Genomic DNA, 22,103 nt, shown 5'->3' with positions numbered 1-22,103 from the left:
CGGTCTCCAAGCCAGATCCTGTCATCTTTCATTTCTTCAAATCCCTCTGGGGCCTCCCTGCCATCTGGACTCCCTGTACAGCGAGCAAATAGCTGAAATACCTCGGGAGGGGTGAAGGCTCCCGGCGTCCCCGCGGGGGCAGGACAGGAAATGTCCAGACATGCATCTCACACGACTGCAGCCCCCGTGGCTCCTGCCCGCCGAGGGGTCACTGCTGAATGGCCATGGGGCTGCCTGCCAGCCCCGGGCCACCACTGCCTTCCTCCCAGCCTCTGGCAGGGCAGGTCCAAAGCTCCTTTCAAATGTCAGTGTCTTTCAGAAGCAACAAGTGCTGGTGCCCACTTTTCAGAGAGCTTTAGCATCTCTGAGAGCAAAGCTTTTCTTGGAGTTGGACATACCTGGAAGTCCTTTCTCCAGAGGGCTGTTCTTCAGCTGTCCCATGGCCAGGTGCTCCGCTGGCTGGGCTCCATGCTTCCACCTCCAGCTTCCACCCACCTCTCCAGCAGGTAGAGCTGTAGCAGTCCCTCCACTGTGCAAAACACAGCAACAGAATCCCTGCAGAAACAGCCCAAACTTCCCAATGTGGTCTCCTACCAACAGGCAGCAGCTTCTCTGCTCCACTTAACCCCAATGAATTGAACCCTCTGTGATTTTAGGAGGCTGTAGAGCAAGGTGTCTCCATGCACGGGCAGCCCTCTCCATCCAGGCTGCTCACTGCCACCATCCCCAGGTCACTGTTTGTCTGCTGGCTGTGCCACAGCTGCACTGAGCTCCTCTCCTGTCCTCAGGGCCTCCGTAAACCCACAGTGGAGGAGATCATGCACGCCAGGAACGCCATCGTCACCCCCTCGCTCTTCGGCAGCTCCCTGGAGGAGATCATGCAGCGGCAGCAGGAGATGTACCCGGGGAACAAACTGCCCTGGGTGCAGACACAGCTCTCCCAGCAGGTCCTGGCTCTGGGGGGAGAGCAGACAGAGGGGATTTTCAGGTGAGCACTGTGGTACTTTTGAACCACCCACAGGTCAGTCCTCCCAAGCCGAGGAATGAAGATTGATCTCAGATTGACCTCCTCTTCCCTGAGAGCAGCATTCCAGTGCTGGTCACTGACCTTTACCAGGTTCAGGAATCACTTCTTACAGTATGCTAAGTGCTTAATACATTTTTGTGCAGCCTAGATGTGAGTTGAACTATTAGGACAGCAAGTACCCAGGCAGGGCATTGAACTTCCATCAGCTTCAGCAGTAGTTGGCCAGTGCAAGGACAGAAGAAGCTCTTGGGTTCCTGGCAGAGGAGTTCATAAGAGTGCTGCAAAGCAGCCTCAATGATGCACAAGACATGAGGAATCAAGAGACAGAATCTGTATGGTGAACATGGAGGAATCTGGTTTGTTGGTTTTTTTTTGGTTTTTTTTTTTCTTTTTTGGGGTGGTTTTTTTTTGTTAGTTTCATTTAAGATTTGTGTTACATTTTCAGTAGCTAAACTTGATTTAAAGTGGCTAGCAAAAGACTCAACTTTGCCTTGCAAGGGTTTTGAGTATCTTGGTGTATTTAGGAAGAGAGGCTTCTTATCTTTGGACTGAACATGCTGGAGAGAGGCCCAGTTTTACAAAAAATAATCACCCCTAAGGACAGAAGGATAGCTGGTGAGTGAATTAGTGGGAAGGAGACAAGTGTTTCTTCTACCCCCACTTGAAAGCTGTGTCTGAAAACAGGCAACCCATTCTCTCTGAGGAACTCTAGCTACCTCTGCTGTGGTTTTCCTTCTCCCTGACACCCTGGAACTAGGTTTGGAGCCAAAGTTTGCCAGCTAGCTGCCACACAGGCACATGGCCCTGCTAGCTCTCTAAAGCACCTTTACTGTGTCTCCCTGTGCAGGATACCTGGTGACATAGATGAAGTCAATGCATTGAAGCTGCAGGTGGATCAGTGGAGAATCCCAAGTGGCCTCAGTGACCCCAACATCCCAGGTATGGGAATGTGTGCTGTAGCCCCAGCTGTGGTAGTGCAGAGGAGAAGGTGCAGGAGCAGCCCAGGAGGTGTGCTGCTGCTTGGGGATTTGCACACTCTCTCTTCACCAACTGAGTTTTCATTCTGTGCCTTTCTGCTGTCTTTCCAAACCCTGCCCATAGCAAAGCACTGGGGGTGGTGCAGGAGCCTCTGCCTCCAGCTGGGTCTGACCCAGTGAGGCCACAGAGCACCTGGGAATCATTCAGGACCCAAAGCCCCAAGGTTGCCTTGTCCTTTCCTTTAGGTGGCCCCAGAGCCACTTCCTGGAGGAGCAGGTAGGTAAGGGTCAGAGTTTTCCTCTGACTGTCCACTTTGGCTGCCAGAGAGCTTCAGAGCCAAGACTGAAATAAAGTGAAAGGGCACAAGTGCAGATCCCCTTTCTGTTCTCTGTCTCCTGAAGGAGTTCATCCTGGCTGCCAGGTTTGCCTGCGAAGGGGGTGGGGAGGGAACCAGAGCTGTTCTCATGCTCCCTGCTTTCTGCCCAGCCTCCCTTCTCAAGCTGTGGTACCGGGAGCTGGAGGAGCCCGTGATCCCCCAACAGTTCTACAAAGAGTGTATCAGCAACTACGAGAACCCCGATGCTGCTGTTGCTGTTGTGCAGCTTTTGCCAGAGCTCAACAGGCTGGTGCTGTGTTACCTCATACACTTCCTGCAGGTAAGCAGCCCCCCCACTGCAGCCTGGAACACATGGGGTGCAGGTAGTGGGCATCAGTGGTGGCTCTGGGCAGGGTTTTAGGAGGTGGAGGCTGCAGAGCAAGGTGTCTCCATGCACGGGCAGCCATCTCCATCCAGGCTGCTCACTGCCACCATCCCCAGGCCACTGTTTGTCTGCTGGCTGTGCCACAGCTGCACTGAGCTCCTCTCCTGTCCTCAGGGCCTCCATAAACCCACAGTGGAGGAGATCATGCACGCCAGGAATGCCAGAATCCCAGTTGTAGTTAAGGTGGGGATTGATGGAGGGGGATCTTCTAGTCTTTTCCCTCGTGGCATCAATAAATAACCAGGTGTTCCTGACCTTGTGGAGCTTGAGGCCAGTTGAGACCTGCATGGTATTCCCTGTGTGCTGAGGCTCCTGGGGTGTCAGGAGCACAGTGGGTGTCAGACTCCTGGGGCATCGTCCTTCCAGGAGGCCCCATCTCCCCTCTTTCTACCTCCTAGGCCACATGTGGAGGGTCACTTGCCCTTTTCCACTGCTCCAGGCTGAAAGTATGTTATTACCTGCAGGTCTTTGCTCAGCCATCAAACGTGGGGAGGACAAAGATGGATGTGAATAACCTGGCCATGGTGATGGCCCCCAACTGCCTGCGCTGCCAGTCCGATGACCCCCGTGTTATCTTTGAGAACACGCGCAAGGAAATGTCCTTCCTCCGCATGCTGATCGTGCACCTGGACACCAGCTTCATCAAAGGGCTGCTCTGAGCCTCTGCCACTGAGGGCCAAGACATTGCTCTGGGGAGTTGCTGAGTGCCCAAAGTCTTCTCCCCTCCTCTTAGGTTTCTTCCATTGTTCTTGCTGTTGTCACACCCTGAGCATCTCCCAGCATTTGGCCTTGAGGACAAGAACGGGACAGTCCTGGAAGGCTCAGGCTGCTCAGCAACAGGAGGTCCTTGGACATATCAGGCCAGATGCAGTGGTTCCTGGCCTCCCAGTGCATGCCAGAGGGGGACAGCCCTCCTCCTTGGAGCCACAGGACTGGTTGCTCATTGACAGGGCTGTGAATGACCATGAGAAGTTGCTCCCTGGGGCAGTGAGACTCCATCTGCCTTCTGGAGGCAGAGTTGGCTTCAGGTAGGAGGATGTCACTCCTGTGTTGTGGCTCTTGCTGTCCCATTGGGGATGATGCCACTGCTTGGAGCCAGCCTGGTTCACCTCTGCAGGCTGTTGGTTGGAGCCATGAGGGTGGTTCAGACACCTCATGATGCTGTTGGTAAAGGGATGTAAAGGTACAGGGGGTTCACTGAGGCAGAGGTTCCTCGGACTGCCGTGGTCAGGGGAAGCACATTGCAGCCCAGGCAGAGGAGATGGGGACAAGGGGAAGGCCACGTATCTGACACCAAACAGGTAAACAGCCTCTTTGGCATTCTGCTAGTGAGGGCCACATCCTCTGGAGGGGCAACCAGAGCAGCCTTGCAGCTCCTTTCTGCTCTGGGCAGCATGAGCTGGCACCAGCTTTCCTGCAGATCATCTAAGACTGTGCTCAGAGCAGTCTCCATGAGTCTGGCACCTCCCTTCCTGGTACCAGCTCCTTCCCAGACCACTCTGCCAAGGACTCAGGACCAGTTTTGCGCAGCCTCCTGGTTCATCCAGGTCTAGAGAAAGCCAGGAAGGCTCCCAATTGTAGGAAATGCTCCTGTGCTCAGATGTGCCCTTCCAGGCAGAGCAGCAGCATGGCCATGTGCTCGTGGAATGCTGCTGCTCCATGGAGTAAACTGTGGCACCTGTGCTCTTCCCACTGAATTGCCGTGGAAGTTGCAGAGGGGTTGAGAAGGGAAGGGAAAGGAAAGGGAAAAGGAATAGAAGGGAAGAGGCAGAACTGAGCAGCTGTGGTGTGGTGGAGCCTGTGTAGGGGTAGTGTCAGGTGAGCAGCTCAGCATTCTCACTGCTGCTATTAAACCCCTGTGGCACAGCAAGGGCAGTGTCTTCCAGAGGCAGGGCATGGACTTCCCCACAGCCTCCAGATCCTGTTGCATGCTCCTTAGCAAGCAGCAATTACTGATTCTGTGGCATCCTGGTGTTACTCTTCTCTTCTTTGAAATGTTTTCCCTGCTGCAAAAAGCTGCTTGTTGGGATTATTCCTGCTATGCCACATCTGCTGGTAGCATCCAAGGTTGCAGATGCATTTCTGTATCCTTCTCTCTTGCAAGTGGGGACCTGGGATCATCCTCTCCTCATTGCAGCTGGGAGCTGAGCCCTGCCAGCAGTTAGGTTTAAAGCTGATGTCTGAAAATGTACCAAAAGTTTGGGCATAAGATGCAGAGTGCCCTGAGCCTGCTGCTGCTTGGATCTCTTGGTGTGTGTGAGCAGGGTTTCCAGGCTACACGTTTGCTCAGATGAACTCCCCACCAGGAGCTCTGTTTGTGCCCAGCTGAACAAGGGTCTCGATTCCTCTTCTTGTACCAGATGCCACTGTGGTCCAGCAGGCCAGGAAGTTTTGCTCCCATGTCATGATTAGCTCTGTCAGACATGACCCCAAAAATGTGCCTGGATCTGCTTCACACACCCATCCCATCCCATCCCATCCCATCCCACCCCACCCCAGTGCTTCAAAACCATTCAGCTCGCTTTGGCCTTCTGAAGCCCTGAACAACTTGGAATTCAGATGTGGGGCTGCTTTCCCAGAAGTGTAGAATCAGGCAGGGAGTTACCAGCTCTGCCACCTTGTGCTGACATTCAAACCTCTGAACAGGTTTGGGGGGGGCACCTCCCACCCCGCTGGGGGCTGGAGCAGCCGTCTGGTTCCTGCTCCCCCCTCCCTGGGCTGCAGATTCTGTGCCAGGATGGGGCAGGGTCTGGAGGCAGCCACCCCCCAGCTGATCCCTGTTATTCCTTGCACTTAGCTGTAGCAGGCAATCCACCATAGGCATTTGCTGCTGTTACAAACCAATGCTTCTTGCCAGGGCTGTACAATAGGCTCATAAATGACACTGGATATTATTTTCTTTGCCAACAGATTTGTAAATATGAAATCAGTAAAGCAGCCTCTCCTCTGTTATAATAATAAATACCAGCTCCATGGTTGTACCTTGTGTTTTTTGTGAATTTCTGAGGCAGCCATGCCCACCTGGAGCTGCAGATTTCAGCCCAAGTGTCAGTGCTCATGGATAACATTTGGCAATCAGCACAACAGAGGGACCTGAAAACCAAGCTGTGGGCTGGTTCTCCTGTTTGTAACTCTCAGGCAGCTGCTAAGGGACACTTGGTGGAACTTGGAAGACGAAAGGTTAAAACAGATGAAGGACAATACTTCTTTATGCAGATCTTCAGGGTCAAAAAGGGATGAGAGAAGTTGTTGAGCAATAGCTCCACAAACGGGCAGTCAGAGGGTAGAGAGGGATGTGCTGCTGATTCAGCAGCTGTGGGTGCTGCAGGAGGTGGCCAGGAGGTGGCCAGACACAAGTCCCTCCCCTGTGGAGTCCCTGCTGTTGGAGATGTGGTTCCACTGCTGCTTTATGTCAGACTGGAGGATTCTCTGGTCTTTCCTCCACCCCCATTCCGAGGCTCAGCAATTACTGCCCTGGGTCTGGCTGCTGTTGCTTCAGGGATGGTCCCTGTCCTGGCAGCTCTGGAGAAAGATGGAACATTTCAGGCAGAGCCAGTTGAGGCTCCTCTGTCACTCCAGCAGCTGAAGATACCTGTGTTGGCCAAATCACTGGGTTTTCATGCCAGCCTTGATGGCAGAGGGGACAGGAGGTGGCTGCAGCCTTCAGGAGAGGGGCAATGAAAAGTACAAGCAGAATATAAATAGCACCTATATATAGCTATAATATATATATATATCAGAATATATAAATAGCATCCTAACCTCATGCAGTCCTTTTTTAACTGGATGTCTACAACTTGGTGTCTAGGTGTTCCCTGAGACTTTGCAGTGAAATGGGATTATTTTGGCCAAATCAAAATTAAAAAAAAACAACAACAAAACCAAATCAAAACCCACAAACCGAGTGTTTCAGCTCAGGCTTAGAGACCCGGGCTGGCTCCTGCAGTCACCTGGCCCTGCCTTGTTACCTCTGTTCTCTGAAAATGGCCTCTCAGTGGCCAGAGCAGCACCTGGGCTCACAACAGGCTTGTGGCTTCCCCCAGAGCACAGTCAGACCCTGTGCCAGAGGGCAGCCTGGGACACAGCTCTGGCTCCTGGTAGAGAGGAGGAGGCACCTGCAGCTCATCTGAGATTGCCACCAGTTGCAGAAGGGAGATGTGTCCTGGCTGTGCTGGGTGCTCTTGCTGATGCTATTGAATTTCTGACAGGTTCAAGAATCCTTCCCACAGGGCCTGGTGTGAGCCTTTTGCTGCTGCTGCAATCACATCCTGGGAATCTGCAAGCAAAAATGGTGGAAAGAATTTTCCCAGCTCCTGGTTGCAGCTGACAGACACCATGCCCTCAAGGCTGCTGTCCACACTCCATCCCAGCTCCTGAAGAGGTTGTGCAGCTGCTGGGGAATCACGGGGGGGTTTTGTACATCTCCAGGCTCAGCTTGAGATGGAGGAAGGTGAGGCTCAGCACTTGCAGCTGCTTGGTGGTCTTCAGGACGTGGTACCCCCCAGACCCTTCATCCTATCCACCCACCACCTCTCCTGGGAGAGAAGCTTCCTGCAGTCCCTCCATTCCTTGCAAATGTGAAAAAAAAGGTGGTGTCCCTCCTCCTAGCCCACCAGAGATACTCCATTTCCCCCTCAAACCAGAGGTGCCCAGAGGCTGTGCCACCTCCACAAAAATCCAGGGTAGTGGGAGGCTGATTTTTAGCCTAATCTTCATGTAGGGTTTTAGCCCAGTCCTCATGTTGAGCTTAGCACTAAATCAGCCCTGTGGGATGAGAGAGGCCAGACCAAGAGGAGCCTCCATCAGGAGCCCTGCAGAGATGGGAAGGTCCCTGTCCTGACTGCTCAGCAGGGCTTTGATGTGGGCACAGCAAAGTGCTGGGGGACTTGGCACTGAGCTGGGGCTCTGCAGAGCAAGGCTCAGGCTGTAGCACACCCAGAGACTGCCTGTGGGACAACCACCAGTGATAAGATGGAGAAAGCTGATTGAACTGCTGAGCATTGCTGCTTTTAGGGCAGCTCCTGATGTCCTATAAGCATTTATCAGCTGTGGTTAATGGTGGAAAGAACTGGGTGTGGGTGCAGGCAGCTGGGGAACTGTCTCAGGCATGAAGAGGGCACAGGGAAAAGCCCAGGCACTCAGGGTGAGGTGGACCACATATGGACCCACCAAAGATGGGTGGTGCTGTGGCCATGATGGCCATGCAGGAAAACTTTTGGGACACATGGAGTCACTCATCAGCTGGACTTTTCCTTTCAAAGCAGGAGGCACCAGCTGAAGATGCTGCCCATCCCACAAAGGTTTGAACCTCTATCTCCCAGGGGCTTCTCCTGCCCTGGCCTCCACCTGGAGCTTCCTCAAAGGTGGCCTGGAGCTCACCATCAAGCCATTCCAACTTGTCTGAAGTGCTTAGTGTCTCCTGGTACCATGAACAGAGCTTAGGTCTGAAGACTGAGAACTTGAGGGCTGTGCAACCTCAGTAGTCAGGGCTGGGTCCTGGCAGGATTGAGGGCCCAAACCCATGAAGGAATTCAGAAGCCCTAGACTAGGGCTGGTCTTAAAAGCTAATACTTCTCCCAAAGAAGAACTGGTGGTTTATGTCAGTTCATCTCCACTCACAGCCCCATTCCCTGGTGCTTCATTCAGACCACAAACAAGAAGGGAGACCAGGGGGGTGGCAGAGGGATGAGAGGGCAGGGGACTTTTGGGTTATTTCAGCCACAAGGTACAACTTTCCCTGAAATGACCTGGCCTTGTGTCTGCTGGGAAAGACAAAGATCTGTGTTTGCAGCTCTACCCCAATTCTGAGCTGGGTGTCCCTGTGGTGTGTGCTGCCTGCCCATGCTCAGGGCAGGATGAACATTCTGAAGAGCACAGGACAGACACACTCATACCCCAGGGACCACAGAAGGGCCTCTGGAGCAAGGTCTCTGTCACCTGCAGGAGACAGCCCCCAAGAGGACACGGAGTTGAAGGGGGCTACAGCCCCCTCTCCTACTGCAAGTAAATCAGGGGGTGTCGGGGTGCACTGATGCAGAAGTTCCATTTGCCTGTCTCTCCCATGCTGCTCCACAGATGGGGCTGTGCCTGCCTTAACCAAGGGCACAGGCTGAGGCTGTACAATCCTCTCTGGAGCCCTGCAGCTGCTTCTTGGCCTTTCTGTATGCTCTGGCTAACAATGAAGGGGTGAGAAACTGTTCTGAGATGTAAACTGCTTGCGTGTGGAGTGCTGTTGTCAGCAAGGCACACTGACTTGGTGAGTCCTCATCTCCTGCCCTTGTCTGCACCTTGGGAGCAGGCTTGGAGGTCAGCCCAGCCTGTGGGAACCTCCAGCGATGCTGATGAGAGCAAGTACAGGTAAGGTGAGGAGTGGTGGGGAGAGATGGACACAGAAAACTCAGCACCCCCGGCCTGCTACAGGCACTGTGGTGTGGAGGGCAGGGATTATGTCCAGCTGAGTCTGTAAAAAAAACCAAACCAGGCTGTCCCTTATCTGTCCCACCGGGCTGATGCTCTGCACAGCTCATCCTCGGCGGCTCCAGCAACCGCGCAGACTGCAGTGACCCCGCCTGGGCTGCGCAGAGCATGGGCACTGCTGCGGGCACAGAACATCCTGCGGGCACAGAGCACCCTGCGGGCACAGAGCATGGGCACTGCTGCGGGCACAGAACATCCTGCGGGCACAGAGCCCTGTCCCTCCAGCCCCTTGTGTGGCCGGGCAGGGAGGAGGGGACAGTGTCCTGCAGGCAGTGGGTGCGGGCAGGTGCCGAGGTTGTCCCTAAGGGCAGAGCGCGGTGCTGGAGCTGTCCTGGGCTCCGCTCACAGCCGGGCAGGAGATGTTCCCAGCACGGTTCCTCCCGTGACAAGGGCAGGCAGGAGGCTGGCCGGGTGCCCTGCTCTTGCCACAAGCCCGATTTTCTCTGTCGAGCTACGGGGAGGCCGGACACCAAGGTGATCTGCCCGGCAGGCAGGGGAAGTGGTGGCAATGTGGGTGCTGGAGCTCAAGGACAGCTCTTCCGTAGCACGGCTGTCACTCCGGCCTCCAAGGAAAGGATCTGGAGGTCACCTCGCCGGAAGCTTCCTCCCTCTTTTTCAGGAATGTCACCTAATCCCAGGCCCTCCTCCTTGGTCTCTGTGTGAACCAGGTCTCCCATCCGTGTGCTGAATGTCCCAACCCATGGACTAATAATATCCTCACCTCAGCCCTGCCTCATGCTGTGGGATCTGTGTGCTCCCCTGGTCACTGTCACCACACCCGCTCTGCTCTGTTTTTCTGCCAGCCTTGCCCCACGGCAGGGCAGTGTCCCTCCTGTCCCACTGCCAGCTCAGCTCCGGTGTGCCCGTACAGACACAGCACCCGCTCCTGTCCCCAGGAGGGGCTCTCAGCACCGCTCCTGATGAGCACGAACACCGACTCTGCGGGAGAGGCCACGAGTGCTCTCCAGAGAAAGCAGACAGACCCTCCCCGAGCTGCGAGACTTCGTTTGCCCACGGGTGTATTTCGGTTTCCTTGGTGTGTGGGGAAACGCTGGATTCCAGCAGGTCCAGCTGAGCCAACCAAAAATTCCCGGAGGGTCCGGGATGAAGGCTGCGGGGCAGCGGCAGCGCCGGGGGCTGCGGGAGCGCCTGGAAGCTCCGTTCCCGGGGAAGCGCTGCCGCGCCGTGGTCAGCCCGAACCTCGGAGGATTTCTGATCGTTAACCATGGATGCTGACAGCAGGGACTGAAACTGGAGTCCCGGGCAGCGACAAGGAGAAACAAATTGGCATAGACGCGTCCCTGGGCTGGCAAAAGATGTGTTCTCAGAGGAAACAGCAGAACAAAGGATTAATTCCTATGTCACGAAGCCAGTGGGATCTAGAGAGAGACATTTCTGTAGACAAGGCAGTGGTTTCTGACATGTGCCTTCTTGTGGCAGATGTGATAATATTCCATAGTTTGTTTAAATGATGAGAGCTTCTCAATGAAATGTATTGCTTAAAAAAAATAAAAAAATACATAAACACTCTCTCAAAAAATCGGAATTGTCTTTTTTTCAGCTTTTAATTTTAATTCTTTCTGCATTTTTTCACTGTTACTTCTGGAAAGTTGCAATGTTAAAAGCCCATATGAAATTACCAGGTTTAAAAAAACAAATCCAAACAGACAGCTAAATGTTCTGCCACTTTTTTCCCTGCTGTGATATTTTTAGCAAGCCACTCTGCTCCACAGAGCTCCCAGGCTCAGGCAGAGGAGCATTAGCACAGAAGTTGCTGTACAGCAGTGGGCACAGCTCTGCTTTCAGCACCCTTCCTGCTCGGGTCCTGCTTGGGCACTGGGCAGAGGCCGATGTCATGGGAGGAGCTGGGGTTGTGCAGGGACAGCAGCTCCTGGGGCTGTTCAGGAGGAGGATGATGGTTGGACTCGATGGTCCCAAGGATCTTTTCCAACCTGAAAGGTTCCATGAGGAAGATAGGAGGGGAAGAGCACTTGTGCCTGGGCCGTGCTGTGCCTGCTGGAGCCTGGCAGCACCCACAGCCCTGGCCCTGCCTCTGCAGACACCTTGGCCACAGCAGTGAATCTTTGGATCCTGAAACCTGGCAAGTGATAACCACTTGTCAGTGGCCTCTGGTGAGAAAGTGATTGATTATCCCAGAAAAACCAGCTGAACCACCAGTGTTTATCCATTCATAGTAACAAACTGTACTATTTGACATTAAGAACTTCATCCAGAAAAGATATTTGCTCTTGGTTGGTCCCAGTCTCGTTTTGGCTTTAAACTAATAGAAAACTAAGGAAAACAAAACAAAACAAAACAAAACACAACACAGCAAACCGATACTGATTTGCCCCTGTACAATTCTGTGCCTAGAGACAAACATCCCGTTCTGGGGCTGCACCCAGAGGGCTGAGGAGCACCAAGGACCGGGACCCGCAGACCGGGAGGGCCGGCGGGCTGGGGGAGCTCCGTCAGCCTGAGGGTCCCGACCCCAAGTGCCACCCGGTGCCTCTGCTTCTGTTTCACCCCTGTACGGGCCCCGCCACCCGCAACGCCGCAAGCTGCGGCTCCACCTGACCCGGCTCCGGAGATGCTTCCCCAGGACCTGCTGAGCGTTGGGCAGCAGCAAGGGCCCGGGGATCCATTCCACCGGGAGCTCCGGTACCGCGACGGGGCCCGGTTGTGGAGCTGCAGCCGCGGGACGGGCACGGCCCTTCCCTCCGAGGCGGAAGGAGCTTGGCGGGCTTCCCGCGGACAAGCCGCCTCCACGGAGCAGAACCGGGGCCGACCCGGTTCCAGACCCTCCCCGCTCCTTCTCGCCCTCAGCCCCGCCGGTGCTGCCCCCGCCGCCGCCTCAGCACCGGCCCCGCCCCTCCCGCGGGGCCCCGCCCCCTGCCTGGCGGCGCCGCATCGGGGCGGCCATTTTGTGGCGCTGCGCGGTCGGTGGCGCTGGGCTCGGCGCGGAGCGGGCCCTGGGGCGGTTCGGCTCCGTTCTAACCCTTTTTCCCGTACAGATCTCTCGGTAAGAGCGCGGCGGTGCCCGGACGGGCCGGGCCGCCTGCCCTGCCCCGCGCTGCGGGCCCTCGGCGCGGCGAGGCGAGGAGGGGCGGCGAGGGGAGGGAGGCCGGGCGCGGCTGGCACGCGTCCCCGCGCACAAAGGGCCGGGCCGGGCCGGACCGGGCGGTGCCTCCCGGGCCGGGGGCGCCGAGCGGGGCCGCTTCCGCCTGGCCGCGGCCTGGCGCGCTGAGGCCGGGGGGCCCCGAGCTGCGGGTCGGCCTCCGCCCGGTCCCTCCCTCCCTTCGTCTCTCCCTCCTTCCCTCTCTCCGCGCCTCGGCCCGCGGAGCTGCGCGGGCAGGTGAGTATGTGCGGGCCGAGCGCAGGCGCCGAGGGCCCGACCGGCGGGGGCGACCGAGTGACCTTGCGGCGTGGCCGTGGCCCGAGCCGGGGCTGTGTCGGCGGCGCCGCGGCGGTCTGGGGGTGGCGGCGGCCGGGAGCGGCGCCGGGCGGTCCCGTAGCGGCGGTGCCGCGGGAGTTGCGCGGTGCCGTGGTCGGCGGCTCGGCCCTTGGGCTCGGGAGGAAGCGTGGCGGGGCCGGGCCTGGCGGGGTTGGTCCCGGGGGGGCTCCGCGGGGCTCCAGCGGCTGCTCCTCGCCCGGCCCCGGGGGACGAGTCGGGCCGGAGCCTCGCGTGGGGCGGGTACCTGCCCGCGGGTGTTCCCCGCCCCGGGCTGGGTTCCGTAGGCGGTGCCGTTATCCGGAGGACATCTCCGTGCCGCTGAATTTCGTCTTTAAGGAGCGGAAATAACGGCGGATCCTTGCACTCCCCCGAAAGCTCCCTCTTGTCATAGCAGTTCAATGGATGGAGTCAGGAGGCAGCAGATTCTTTTCCCTGGCAGGCCTGGGTTGCGGATTGTTGTTCCAGCTGGCTTGGCATCCACGTGTGGGCTGTAGGTAGCAGATTGTTGGGGAGGATTTTGGGAAACAAGTTATTTCTCCTTGGTTCACTGAAGTCTTCCTTCTACCAAAGATGTCTCTGTGATCCCAGGCTATTGCTTGTGGCCTAAATGCCTGAAAATAGATCAGGAGGGAAATCTGGGTGTTCTTGAGTCCAATCTGAATTAAAAAAAAGTCTTTTGTGTAAAGAATTTAGTTTTGTATACAGCAGGAGAATAAAACTATTAAATACAGTGCTGCTGACTTGAAGTAACCTTCTGTAGGTATCTGTACAGAAGCTTCTAACTGAAAGATCTCTATAACAAAAATGCTTTTGACTTGGATTAATTTAATTTTCTGTAATGAGTGAGGATCCTTTCACAGGGCTACTTTCCAGAAAAAGACAGGTGAGAAGACCTGTCATGAAAATGACTTGTAGTATAATTCTTTCTTTCATTTTTTGTCTGACTTATAATTCTGGAATTGAAAGTTGCTTAGATATGGGTACTCGTTATTTGGCTAAGTCAGCTTGTGGAAGAGTTCAGTTTACATTCTTGCTGATAACTTTGTTGGTGTCTGCCCACTCAATGGAAATAAATTCTTACTTGAGCAGCCTGAGAGTAAAATCTTCTTGCCTGTAATCCAGAGTAATTAATTAAGGTCAGGTTGGGAATGAGGCTATAGTAGTAATTGCTCATAACAGTGCTGCCTTGACTGAAATGTAAGCAGCATGTAATTAATTCTTACCTTTAATTGGATAAGTCCTCTGAAGCACTTTTCTTTCGTTCCTGTAGTTGGTGGATAACCTAGGCAATGATATTGACCTAAATTCTCCTCCTTGGTCAGGAAAGGAGGGTGCATCCTTAATTCAATTGTAGGGGATGATAAATTCTCTGTAATTGTGTAATTTACTTATAAATCCATTTCTAGAAGCTAAGTATTGTCTGTGGCTGTAATTTGTCAGCCCTTGAAAGGAGCTGACTCTGTGGCTGTAGGAAAGCTGTCCTGCCACTTGTCTCCTGATGTGAGCCCAGCTGAAGAATGTACACAGAGAGAGGATTTCTTGTTCAGCCCTACAAATGGTTCTCATCAGCATCTCAGCTGCGTTCTTTATGGTTGTCTGATTGTGTGGGTGCAGTGTTTGGTTTTTTTTTAATTAAAAAATTGTGTATACTTTGGACTTGGTGCATTGTATTAAGAAATCTTGTGAAGGGCTTGTAATAGTTCAGACTACAGTTAAAGAAGTCTTTTCTTCTTCTTCAGTTTATTCCTTATCTTCTGTTTGTTGCTTCCCTACAGGTTTATTTAGACTTCTTGTGCTTACTGTTGGAAAAGAATTTTCTCAGGTAAGAAATAGTGAATTGGAGCTCTTGGTTTGTCCTTGTTGTCTAAAGGCTGATAGCTACATGGTTTATGTATTTTTAAAAAAACCAAACTTTTGGAACAGGTGGCTTTTCAGTTTTTGCTTTGGGGTTTTTTTGTGTGAATACAAGCACCAGGCTTAAATCATGCAGTATGGGTGTGTCCTCTGTCCATGCTGACTGACTGCAGGTGTGTGTGGCAGAAAAAAATGCATGTTGGCATATAATTATTTCTTTTTGAGGCTTGTTAATGTATTGACATGCCTTTGGGTGGCTTTTCTGGGCTTGAGAACTCTTGACCAGCCTTGTTTCAGTATAGCCAGCTGCAGTCTGTATTTTTTTTTAAGACCTCCATTTCAGGTAGGTTTATGAAACTGATCAGGAAGAGAGAGCTGTCTCCATCTGTGTCTTTAACAGCTGCTTACTGTGGGGTGGATTTTCAGTGTAAAGTTAGCACCAAAGAGCCTGATCTTGTTGCTGATGTTAAAATGCTACTTTCAAGATAGACTTTCTTGTTATGCTACTTACACTCAGGACTTCTTTCCCAAGGAAATAGAGAATATTGATCTTTAAGGTCCCTTCCAACCCTGACCATTCTATGAGTCTGTGAATATCCTCCTGTTCCACAGTGTTTGTGTTGAAAAACTTATCTTGAATGCCTCTGGTGCTCCAAATGTAGAGCTTAGCCTGGAGCTGTGCATCAGAGCCACCAAGGCTGTGTCCTTGATAGGGTTTGAGTTAGGGTTTTTAGTTCCCCTTCAAACTGAAGGCTCCAAGACCTTTGTTAGTGCAGCAGAGGTTGCAGGTACACCAGCCTTTAATTGCTGCTTCTCTATAATGGGACTTGCTGATGGCTTTTGTTGTTACCTGATCTCTGTGTTTACCTCAGCCCTTTGCTGCTGTCTTCTCAGTATTGCTGTCATCACCCTGGCAAAAAGAGGTGCTTGTGTGTGGTGTTTTTTTTTTTAAAATTGTTTGTTGTTTTTTTTTTTTAATTTTCATTTTTCCTCAGTTTTTCCTGCTGTTTTTCCTTTCTGAGCTGGGGGACAAGTGTATGAGCGGCCTTGAAGTGCAGCCCTTTCTTTCTTCCTTTTAATAAAATGGGGGAGTCACATCCTTCTTAATGTGGTCTACACAGAAATGATTTGTCTGCTTAATGCATTATTTTAGATAAAGATGTTCAAGTTTTCATTATTTTCACACTGCTCATGGCTGTGCCCTGTGGGATTTTCAGTGACCAATATTGCAGGTGCTCTAAACTACAGGTAAAAAAAATATTTCTCAATATTTTTTTAATGGATGTTTTTACAGGTAGACTACTTCTAGGAGTCAGAAGTCCAAGTCCAGTACTGCTGCAGGTACTGTTAGCAGATCATTTTTGTGCTTTCCTATTGGGTCCTTCAGTTTTTGGTCATAATACTTTCCTTTGAGAGATGAAATATATGTTGATGTTCACTGGTAAGAAACCAATCTAAGGCTCAGCAGTCTGCTGTGAGTGCAGAGTGTTCTCCTGGAACATCCAGAGCTTTCTTATCTCAAATGTGGACTTCTCTAGAATGCCAAGATATTGTCTTCAGAAGGGATGTAGGTGGCAGTGCTTCAGAGCCACTTAATACTTAAATGTTTGCAGTGACTTCAGTACCATTTTGTACTTGGTGTCAATGTTTTAAATTCAGTAATTGAGTAATCTTGGACACAGACCATTTCTTAACAGTGTATTTTTAAAGAGGAAACCTATTTTCAGCAAAACTATGATAGTGTGGGGTCAAAAACTCCTGTGAATTGTGGTTCCTGTCCTCAGCTGCTGTGCAAGGCTCTGCTGTTCACGTTTAGCACCTTCTCCAGGCTGCTGCCACACTACACTGGGCCAAATGTTGAGCTGTAGTCCCAGTGTAATGAAGTTTATCCAATGAGTCCTGGGGGGGTTTTGAGTTTTTTGTTGCTTTTTGTTTGTTTTTGGTTGGTTGGGTATTTTTTTTGGGGGGGGGGAGGGGTGGTGGTGTTTAAGGTTTTTTGCTCCTGAGGGGGGTATAAAATTGCATTGAAATCAGCCCACGCTTTTACATTTTTCCTGATTTCATTTTTATTTGACAGAGGCACTGGGAGCCCATACCTTCCTATGAGGCAGGGCAGAAGTGTCTTTTTGCAGACAGTGACACTGACTGAGCATTGGGAAGTGGTTTTATACAACTCTAGGTCAGGTAGAAAATTGGGAGCAGGGAAATTGGTCTCCTTGGAACAACTCCAGTAGCTGTAGCTTTTTTCTGCTGCTCCTCCTGCAGTCCAGAGAAGCCTTCCATGTATTCACTTGAATTGGATTTGTGGATGAAGGAACTGTTGTGAAGAAACTCTTTTTGTTTCTCTGTTTTATGACCAAAACACAGCTCCCTCTGCCAGGTGATGGAGCTGATCCAGCTGGGGGAGTCTTGGATGGCAGGAGGGGACTGTGTGTGGGCATCCTGGGCTCATGTTTGTTCTCATGCCAGGGATGTGCTGGGACTGATGGGGTTGGGACTGGTGTGATTTAGAGTCTGGGCTTCCATAGCAAACAACACAGCTTGCTTGAGCTGTCTGAAGCTTTTGGTTGTTCAACGTTTGAATGCAGTTTTCTTGAGAAAAACCTTGTTGTTAATAATTTGTGCCTTAAAATATCCTCACACTAAGTTTATTCCTACTTAACTAAGATCTTAAAACCGTAGAGGTGTTTAGAAGGTGCTAGGAGGTTTTTCAATGAAAGAAATTTCATGGTTTTTTACTCCTGATTTGCTAGGCTGCTTTTTGTCATGTAGTTGGAATTATTTCTAAATGCAACAAGGTTTTTTTCCCATCTCCCTGAATAGTTAAAAAATTATTTTTAAATATTAAGAAAGCATCAGTCAGAAAGAAAAGCTGTGCCTGTTACATAAGAGTATATCTGAAGGTAACCTAGGGTTGGTTTTTTGTTTGTTTTTTTTTTTCAATAACCTGTACTGAAAGATGAGTTGTTACAGGTCTGTTAATCACAATGGTATTGCAGCAGAATTCCATCAGCATGGTAGGAATCATATGTTGCATCAGAAGTGGTGACTTCAGTTGTGCAAATCCCAGTCTGCTGTAATTGTTTTGCAGAAGAATTTTGATGTACTTCCAAATCTAGAACACTCAGCCAATTTTGACCCTTTGGCTCAGATTTGGCAGTTTTGGTTCTGTTTATGGGCTGCTTCTCATACTTGGTGTTTCAGAATTCAAAGCTGACTCTTTTCAGCTGCTGTCCTTGGAGTTGAAGGCTGTTTGGCTGATGGGAGCATAACTGATGCAGTGATGTTTGTGAGGGTTTCTCAGTAGCAGTTCTTACTGAACTCCTGGGAGGAAAACAGGGTGTTTGGGGCAGATTGTCTGCATTTAACTATTTCTGAATGTTTCAGATACATTTGCTTAAAAGTCTTCATTGTGTTTAGATAGAAAAGTAGGGAGAGCAGTTAAGAATTTCTGGAACTTAGAATAACAGAGATAAGGCAAGGAAAGCAGACGAGAAAGGGCAGGGACAGCCAGCAGCCAGAACTCTTGTTTTCATGTAGCACAGACTCAGAGAACCATAGGATGGCTTAGCTTGGGACCTTAGGAATCCCCTGCTTCAACTTCAGTTGAGAGACACCTCTCAACTGAAGAGGGTTGCTCGAAGCTCCATCCAACCTGGTCCTGAACACCTCCAGGGAGGGGGCAGCCACAGCTCTGGGCATTCTGTTCCAGAGTCTCAGCACCCTCCTGCTGAAGAATTTATTCCTTTAGCAATCCAGTGGGAGAGATTATGATCTCATTATCTCATTGTGATCATTTCTGCTGGATCTTCAGCCTGTCATTTAATCTAGAATCATACATTCTGAAGGTGTTCTTATATGATTGGGATATCATACTGTAGATAAGATATTTTTGAATTCTAAACTAGTTTCAGACTCAGAATTCACATGACTTCTGTTTTTTCTTCCCCATAGCTGTACAGCAGTGTTTGGAATGTTTGCAGCCATTTGAGCAACGATTTTCTTCTTGGTGAGTATAAGCATGGATCCTTGGTTTTGTTTATTGTAGCTTTTCTTTAAGCTTTTGAAATTTTGTGGTAGATTTGAAGTTTTCTTAAGTCGTGCAGAGGCGATGTGGATAATATGCCTCTAAATTCTTATATTCTTGAAACAAAGACTGCACATTTTTGGTTGGAGGAAAAATGGCAGTTTCATTCAAGTAGGTTTTTATTTTACTTAAGAAAAAACTGCTTTGTTTTGTGTGAATTGAACCCTTTTCCCAAATCTTTTGCTTGTTCAGTGTTTAAAGGTGAAAAAAAGAGTGAAACCAGAACAGCTGAGAGATGATCAAATGATTGAAAATAAGTATTCTCAGTAATGAGTATTTATTTCTTTAATTGCACTTGGTAATTCAAGTAGGTTTTATTATAGAAAAATACTTTTTCTGTTCTGTTAAGTTGCCTGTGTTCAGAATTTCTGCTTCCATGTTGCTCTGTCCCAGTCTCACCTCTGATTTTACAGCACAGCTATGTGGGATGTTGTGAGAATGAAAATGACATTTTCAGTGCCCTGTAAAATTAGGGAGAGAGTGAGGATCTTGGGGTGGGCAGCTTATGTTTGGTGACACCTTTTCACCTCTGTCACTGAGTACTTTGGTGAATCTTGGTTTCTGGCTGAAGAGGAAAGCAAATGTAGAATTTTACTGTTGTCTGTTTTGTTCCTCTAATTGGATAATTTAGAGGAAAAATAAACAAAATTTTCAGTCCTGCCCTTTGGGTGCATGTGTCATTGTTGAGGAGTTGGCTCTGCTGTATTCTTACTATGAAAATTGTAGGTGTCAGTTCAGGATCCAGTTTCAGTGTGGTGTTGCTCAAAGAGTTTGTATTTGTTGACTGAATCCAAGAAGCTTTTAAAGCAAGAAGCAAGTGCTGGTCAAGATCTAGTTGAGAATCCCCTGTGGTCCAGTAAGAACTGCAGGTAGTCCAGTGTCTTCTTTGAAATGAATTTGGATAGAAAAAGGGAGGTGATACAGTGTTTCTTGGAATTAGTTGAAATATTCTTCACGTCCAGTTCAGATCCTTCCTGTTTCTACTTGTGTTGTAATAAGAAAATAAAAGGAGCACCAAAAACTTGACAACTTGACTGAAGATCTGAGGCACTGCATTTTAAAATACCACTGCTAAGGACATCTTCTGAAACTTGTGGTTGTGTCCCAGAACTTGCTTATCTTGCTATGAAGTGGTGTGTAACCAAAACAGGAGGCAGGAGAGCAGGGATCCTGAGATGAATAACCAGCACAGAAACTGTTTCAAGGTTAATACTTTAACAGGTGTGGGGTTTTATTTCTGGTTTCATCTGCAGGGTAAAATACAGCGATGCAGACTTCATGGTAGCCACACTGCTGTCATGGTAGCCATGGTAGTACTGCTGCAGGCAGATTTTTTTGTCTTCAATTAAAAGTCTATTGTAATCAGCCTCCCAAAACAAATTTTAAAAGCGGTGCTGAGGTGTTTGTGAGACTTGTACTTAGTCTTCATAAGATACCTTTAGGATTGTGTAGTGTAAGTGGTGTCTGTAAATCCTGTTTGCAGTCTGATGAAGCCATTCCCTTTTCTCATCTGCAGGTGTGTGCTTTCAGCACAGCATGGCTGTGGTCATCCACTTGCAAGGTCTTCTGATTGTGGTGGGGACCATGGACTTATCTGGATTGACCATTCCTGATGGGGAATATGATGGTGCATATTGTAGGGGGTGAACTGGGTGAGGCTCTCCTTGTTTTACTGCTGGTGAAGATGCAAGGCTTGGTGTCCTGCATGCAGCTGGTGTGTGTGAGGTCAAACCTAACTACAGAGCAATACAGACTTTATATGCAAGATGTATTGGACCTAGTCCTTGGCAGTTTCAAAATGGGCTCCTAGATATGGGAGCCATTTTGGAACACTGTCCAGTGCTGCAGTGAATGGCAGAGTCAGCTTAGGCTTTGTGGAATGGGGTGTAAAGTTGTTTTGGCATAGAAGCTGCCTGTACTACATGAAGAAATCAGAAGAGGCTTGTGTCTTGTCACTTGGGTAGGAGCTGTGTTTCAAGTCTTGGGGCTGACTTTTAATATTGCAGTTGTTACACCTGTGCCTCATCTCCAGTGAGCACAGGACAATCTCTTGCTGGTTGCTTGAACTCCCTTGTTTTTGCCAGTGCTTTTTATTAACCCCCTGCCTGTCCTACCTGCCATGTTGTCCTGCTGGGTCACCACTGGTACCTGGAAGGAATCAGACAAGGTTACCATCCAGAATGAAACTTAATACTGCTTAGATTGCACTGAAAATTTATGTTTATTTGAACTATGTTTGCCATGCTCCTTTATCTAGCCAAAGAATTATGGGTTTTTTTGTGGAATTCCTCTTGTTTTCTCTATTGTGGTCTGGTGGTAAAGGGGGAAATCCCTGTGTTTGGCACAGATACACCATAGAGTGCAGGCAGTAAGTGGCTGAGCTGTGGGAGTGCATTGCATTTCTTCTGAGCTGCTTATGAAATATTGAATTGAGACAGTGCTAAGTTTGGAATTAGGACTGATTTAAAGGCTGGGGGTTTGATGGGATAGTAGGTGGAGAGTGGTTTAATCATACCTACCAGTGATTTGGAAAGCAGTATTTGCAAAGTTGGGTGAGGTTTTGGAAAAGGCTGCAGTGGTTCTGCAGTTTCCAGAGAGAAAACAATAGAGGCTGTTACTAATGAAAGAGCAAGTTTGCCCTGACTGCTTGGGTTTGCCCTGTATGATAATACAAAAGATTTCTCCAGTTTACAGCCAAACACTTTTCTGTTGGAACTTAGTGGTGTGCCAGGTTTGGGTCTCAGGACTGATGAGAGTAAGAACAGCTACAGGTGTGGGGTTGCAGGGAGCAGAGCAGGAAGTTTGTTTTCACAGACAGACATAACCCCTGAATGGATCAGTGCTGAAGTGAGTGTATTCTTCTCTGCAGTGCCCTGGTACAAATGTGCCTTTCTGACTGGTACCTGTAAGTACTTGGATGCTGGTAGTTCAGCTGGCTCTGGCTGTAAGGTGGACAGAGGTCCCATTTTTGACAGAATCTGCAGTCTCTGCAAATCAGGCTAAATAGCTTCTGATTTTTTTTTTTTTTCCAGATTAGTCTTTAATTATGATACTTGCAGGGTTTTTAATATTTGTCTGAAACTATAATAAGGTCTTCCTCACCAAAATTCATATTCAGAAGCCCTGTTATTTGGGATCCTGCTCCTGAAGTCAGGAGATGTTTATGTTCCTCTCCCAGCCTTGTGTAGGAGAGTTTAAATGACTCCCACACTTGAGGATTGCAGCTGCTACTGAAGGGAACCACTGCAGAGAGCTTCAGTAATGTCCTCCCAGTACTTCTAGGAGTACATTGTCTTTGCATGGACCTACTTAGTGAAAAGGGGAAAAAAAAAATTCTACTAGGACAAGAGTCATCTTGCAGCTGTAATTTTCTGCTGTGTTAAGCAAAATGTTTCTCTTCCACATTTGGAGGCCTGGGATTCTATTGCTAGTGTAAGAAAGTGGTATTTTAATGATAGAACTGCA

General features: G+C 50.0%; 2 protein-coding genes across 12 annotated transcripts in view; both read left to right on the top strand.

The window, feature by feature from the left end:
• Window positions 1–5,747, top strand: part of LOC139803568 (rho GTPase-activating protein 39-like) — a 54,419-nt gene extending 48,672 nt beyond the window's left edge. Inside the window, exons 7-10 of the mRNA XM_071759847.1 lie at window positions 789–988; window positions 1,875–1,966; window positions 2,492–2,661; window positions 3,231–5,747. Of these exons, the coding sequence (XP_071615948.1) occupies window positions 789–988; window positions 1,875–1,966; window positions 2,492–2,661; window positions 3,231–3,425 (657 nt within the window). The 3' untranslated portion in view covers window positions 3,426–5,747. The remainder of the gene's footprint in view (window positions 1–788; window positions 989–1,874; window positions 1,967–2,491; window positions 2,662–3,230) is intronic.
• A 6,381-nt stretch (window positions 5,748–12,128) lies between these two features.
• PHF20 (PHD finger protein 20) overlaps window positions 12,129–22,103 on the top strand; it is a 65,433-nt gene continuing 55,458 nt past the window's right edge. For 5 of the 11 annotated variants that reach the window (XM_071759845.1, XM_071759846.1, XM_071759841.1 and 2 more), the window contains exons 1-4: window positions 12,129–12,265; window positions 14,473–14,519; window positions 15,846–15,892; window positions 18,506–18,560. The gene's annotated coding sequence lies outside the window, so the exon portion shown is untranslated. Of the gene's footprint in view, window positions 12,266–12,473; window positions 12,599–14,472; window positions 14,520–15,845; window positions 15,893–18,505; window positions 18,561–20,154; window positions 20,291–22,103 lie in introns of those variants that run through there. The other 6 variants (XM_071759843.1, XM_071759842.1, XM_071759839.1 and 3 more) reach the window with 3 other exon arrangements.

The sequence above is a fragment of the Heliangelus exortis genome, chromosome 16 (genome assembly GCF_036169615.1).
Source record: "Heliangelus exortis chromosome 16, bHelExo1.hap1, whole genome shotgun sequence".
Classification (NCBI taxonomy): Eukaryota; Metazoa; Chordata; class Aves; order Apodiformes; family Trochilidae; genus Heliangelus; species Heliangelus exortis.
This window is presented reverse-complemented; position numbering and strand designations above follow the sequence as displayed.